Here is a 4,126-nt window from a genome sequence, read left to right as displayed (position 1 = left end):
AGGCAGCCCGTCCCTGCCCCAGCCCCTGCCCCTGCCCCCGGGGCTGCGCCTTTGCACCCCAAACGCCTCTCGGGGGCTTTCCTGTTTTCAGTCCAACTCGAGGGAGGGGAACAGGGGAAGGTTTCTCGTCCCCGTGTTGCAGAGACGCTTTCTGAACCCGTCACTGCTGCGTTGTCGCTATTTATGCCGTTTGCTTGAGTCTGCCGGCAGTCTGAAACGATAGCTCGGGGTGAAATGCTGCTCTCCTCCTGCTCTCCCGCATAACCGGCTCCTCGAAGCATCAGGGTGGCCTCCAGCTTCGGAGGCTGGACCAAAAGAGAGTCAAAGCTGCAGGGAGCTGGGGGAAGGAGCTGTATGCAGAAACCAACGTCTTTTCGGGGGAGCAGATGGTTGTAGGCTGGCAGTGGCTGCGCTGGGAGGCCAGGAGCTCGCAGGAGCTGGTTGCAGTGGGCTTGGCGGCTGTGATATTAATGCTGAAGACTCCTGTCAGTGAGCGCTGGGAGGGTGCAGTTTCAGCAGAACTAGAATAGGGCTAATTTGCTGTACGAAGGCCACAGACACCTGTAAGAAACGCATCAGCCCAAACCTGAAGAGCTCTGGCTGATGTGTCGGAGCAGATCTGCAGCAGCAGCTGGTAGGAAACAGCCTGGGGAGCGCAGTTGGCAGCTGAGCTTGGCCTGCCCGGTTAGGTGGATCAGCACCGACAGCCATCTGTGTGTAAGACCGACTGTCGGAAGAAGCAAATACTGCTGTTTTGCTGACAGACGGGTGATTAAAAGTTGAGGGACTAATCACAATAAAATTAGAGCTACTGTTGGTGGGTAAGAACTTCAATTGTGCTTTTAAACTGCAACTGAACATTTTTTTCTCTCTCTCTCTCTCTCCTTTAAGCGGAGAGGTGCTCATTTTTTGCCCTGCCTTCCCCAGCTCTATCCAACACCACAGAGCTGAGGTGGTGTGAGCTGTAGTGCAGGCTGGCATGAAGCCTGTCTTACTGCCACTAGCTGGAAAACGTTGCCAGGCTTTCTTACCTTTGGATATTATTTGCGCTCCAGCAGGCAGGAGTGGGAGGCAGTGCAGCAAATTGGCCTTTTCCTGCGACCGTGCGTCCACAAAGGGAGGCGAGAGGTGGGAGAGGTGCCCTCCCTCTCCTGCTCTGCCCAGATGGAACAGCCCAGGAGAGACTGGTGGGGAAACGAATGAGCAGCAGCTCTTCTTTGCCAGCATTTTTCCACTCTGAAAGACTCTGGGGCAGGCACCGTCTCAGTGGGGTACAGGGTGATTTGGATTAACCTCAGACATCTGTTTAGAAATTGCCAGTTCCAGGCTTCAAGATATTACCTACAAGGGCCAGCAGAACTCACAGAATCACAGACTAATGGCAAAGTGCGGGTTGGAAGGGAGCTCTGGAGGTCATCTGCTCCAACCCTGCTGCTAAAGCAGGGCAACCCGGAGCCGATGGCCCAGGACCATGTCCAGACGGCTTTTGAATATCTCCAAGGATGGAGGCTCCACAACCTTCCTGGGCAACCTGTGCCAGCGTTCAGTCACCCTCACAGTGGAAGGTGTTTCCCGATGTTCAGAGGGATCCTCCTGTGTTTCACTGTGTGCCCACTGCCTCTGGTCCTGCCGCTGGGCACCACTGAAAAGAGCCTGGCTCCGTCCTCTTCGTAGTCTCCCTTCAGCTATCTATACACCTTGGTAAGATTCCCCCTGCCCCCCACCCCAGTCTTCTCTTCTCCAGGCTAAACAGTCCCAGCTCTCTCAGTCTTTCCTCATAGGAGAGAGACTCCAGTCCTTTCATCATCTTCGTGGCCCTTCGCTGGACTCTCCAGTCCATGCCTCTCCTGTACTGGGGAGCCCAGAACTGAACACAGCACTCCAGGTTTGGCCTCACCAGCACTGAATAAAGGGGATGGATCACCTCCTTCGGCCTGCTGGCAATACTTCATTTAATGCATTTCACCGCCTTTGCTGCAAGGGCACACTGCTGGCTCATGTTCAACCTGGTTTCCACCAGGAACCCCAGGTCCTTTTCTGCAAAGCTGCTTTCCAGCTGGGTGGTCCCCAGTGTGTACTGGTGCCTGGGGGTTGTTCCTCCCCAGGGGTGGGACTTGGCACTTCTCTTTGTTGAACTTCGTGAGGTTCCTGTCAGTGCATTTCTCCAGCCTGTTGAGGTCCCTCTGGATGGCAGCACCACCATCTCGCATCCTAGCCATGCTCCTCCCAGTTTGGTGTCATCTGCACGCTTGCTGAGGGTGCACTCTGCCCCACCATCCAGATCATTAATGAAGATGTTGAACAGGACTGGGCCCAGTATTGACCCCTGGGGTACACTGCTAGTTACCCGTGTTCAATGAGACTTTGTGTCACTGATCACCGCCTTCTAGGCCCAGACGTTTAGCCAGTTTCCAATCCACCTCACTGTCTGCTCATCCAGCCCAGGAGCTTGTTGGCTCCTCTGTCACTTGGCTCAGGAAGTTACCATCAATGCTCTCCAGGAACCCCCTGGATTGCTTGTGCCCTGATTTGTCCTTCCGGCAGCTATCGGGGTGGTTGAAGTCCTCCATGAGGACCAGGGCCTGCAAACACGAGGCTGCTCCTATCTGTCTGCAGAGCGCCTCATCCGCTTGTTCTTCCTGGTCAGGCGGCCTATAGCAGACACCCACTACAACGTCACCCATGCCGGTCTGCTCTGTAATCCCCACCCGCAAGCTCTCAGTTGGCTGCTCACCCATCCCCAGAGCTCCATGCCCTCCCGCTGCTCTCTCACACAAAGGGTGGCTCCCCCTCCTCATCTTCTCTTTGCCCTGACTCCTCTGTACATACCACTCTGTAATTGTCGGGATTCTCTTTTATGGCGTAGGATTAGGTGGACAAATGTCCTGATCTGGCGCAAGAATGTTTGTGAAATGAGAAGTGCTTTGTGCGGTTCGTTTCTGTGGTGGGGATGGTGGTCAAGTGCATCACGAAGAGGATGAGAAGCAGGGAGCAGTCCAGCAGCAGAGAGCTGTAGGAGGGCTGCCTGGCAAGGTGTTACGAAGTCAGGTAAGTCATCAGGCGGGGACTTGTCTTCCTGAAAAGCGTGCTGCCAATTCTCTTGAATATATAGGACCAGCTGCAGTGGCTGAGAAATGGGATATGCTGTGCACAGCCTTGCACTCGTCTGTGAATATTGAAAGTGAATGAAAGTGCCGACATGATCTCTCTTACTTGATGAGCTGGGCTCGCTTGCTTAAAGTACACAAGCACGTGCACTGGCCTATACCGCCTTGGGCACTGTCAGCATAGGCCTAAAAGCTTGTGTAACTCATCCACCAGCTCAGGTTCGTCTAATAGGAGACTGGCCCTCCCTGCAAGGCTCGCCTTGCCTGTGCCCTGCCTCAGGGCTGTGGCACCGCTGTCAAAGATGGACCAGGAGGAAGCCCTCCTGCATCTTCCTGCAGGGAGTTCAACAAGCCAGCCTACTCCTCCAGCAGCAGGCCCTGCCCCGGGGCGGACACCCAGCGCTCCTGCAGCCTTCTTTCTTGTCTCTTTTGCTTCCTAGGTGCAAGTGTGGGACACGGCTGGCCAGGAGAGGTTTCTTGGTAGAGCACTACTACCGCAACGTGCATGCTGTCGTCTTCGTTTACGATGTCACAAAGATGACCTCCTTCACCAACCTCAAGATGTGGATCGAGGAGTGCAACGGGCACGCGGTGCCCCCCCTCGTCCCCAGGGTGCTCGTTGGGAACAAGTGTGACTTGAAAGACCTGATCCAAGTGCCATCCAGCATGGCCCTGAAGTTCGCCGACGCTCACAACATGCTTTTGTTTGAGACCTCGGCCAAGGACCCTAAGGAGAGCCAGAACGTGGACGCCATTTTCATGTGCCTGGCCTGCCGGCTGAAGGCCCAGCGGTCGCTGCTCTGCCGGGACCTGGAGGGGCGGCCGGGCCAGGCCCGCAGGCTGGAGCCAACGCACGACGCCAACGGTAAAACCTCCTGCCCGTGCTGAGCGGGGCTCCCGCCGCCCTCTGTCACGGTCACCCCAATAAAGTCTCTGCGGCTCCAGTCAGCTCTGGGTGTTGCTTTGCTCGGCTCGGCTCGGCTCGGCTCGGGCGGGGGGGGGCGCGGCGCGCATGCGCG

General features: G+C 56.2%; 2 protein-coding genes across 2 annotated transcripts in view; both read left to right on the top strand.

Moving 5' to 3' along the window:
• The first annotated feature begins 386 nt into the window (after positions 1–386).
• Positions 387–3,995, top strand: RAB33A (RAB33A, member RAS oncogene family). The gene is given in 5 exon segments (XM_009334708.1): positions 387–489; positions 2,545–2,688; positions 2,921–3,048; positions 3,548–3,582; positions 3,584–3,995. Coding segments are annotated over 5 exon segments (822 nt in total).
• Positions 3,996–4,119: 124 nt separating this feature from the next.
• Positions 4,120–4,126, top strand: part of LOC103925905 (kidney mitochondrial carrier protein 1-like) — a 14,324-nt gene continuing 14,317 nt past the window's right edge. Inside the window, exon 1 of the mRNA XM_009334707.1 lies at positions 4,120–4,123. Coding sequence (XP_009332982.1) covers positions 4,120–4,123 — 4 coding nt within the window. The remainder of the gene's footprint in view (positions 4,124–4,126) is intronic.

The sequence above is a fragment of the Pygoscelis adeliae genome, unplaced genomic scaffold, assembly GCF_000699105.1.
Source record: "Pygoscelis adeliae isolate BGI_AS28 unplaced genomic scaffold, ASM69910v1 Scaffold412, whole genome shotgun sequence".
NCBI classification, from domain to species: Eukaryota; Metazoa; Chordata; class Aves; order Sphenisciformes; family Spheniscidae; genus Pygoscelis; species Pygoscelis adeliae.
Note: the sequence above shows the minus strand (reverse complement) of the source record. Positions and strands in the feature narration are given on the sequence as shown.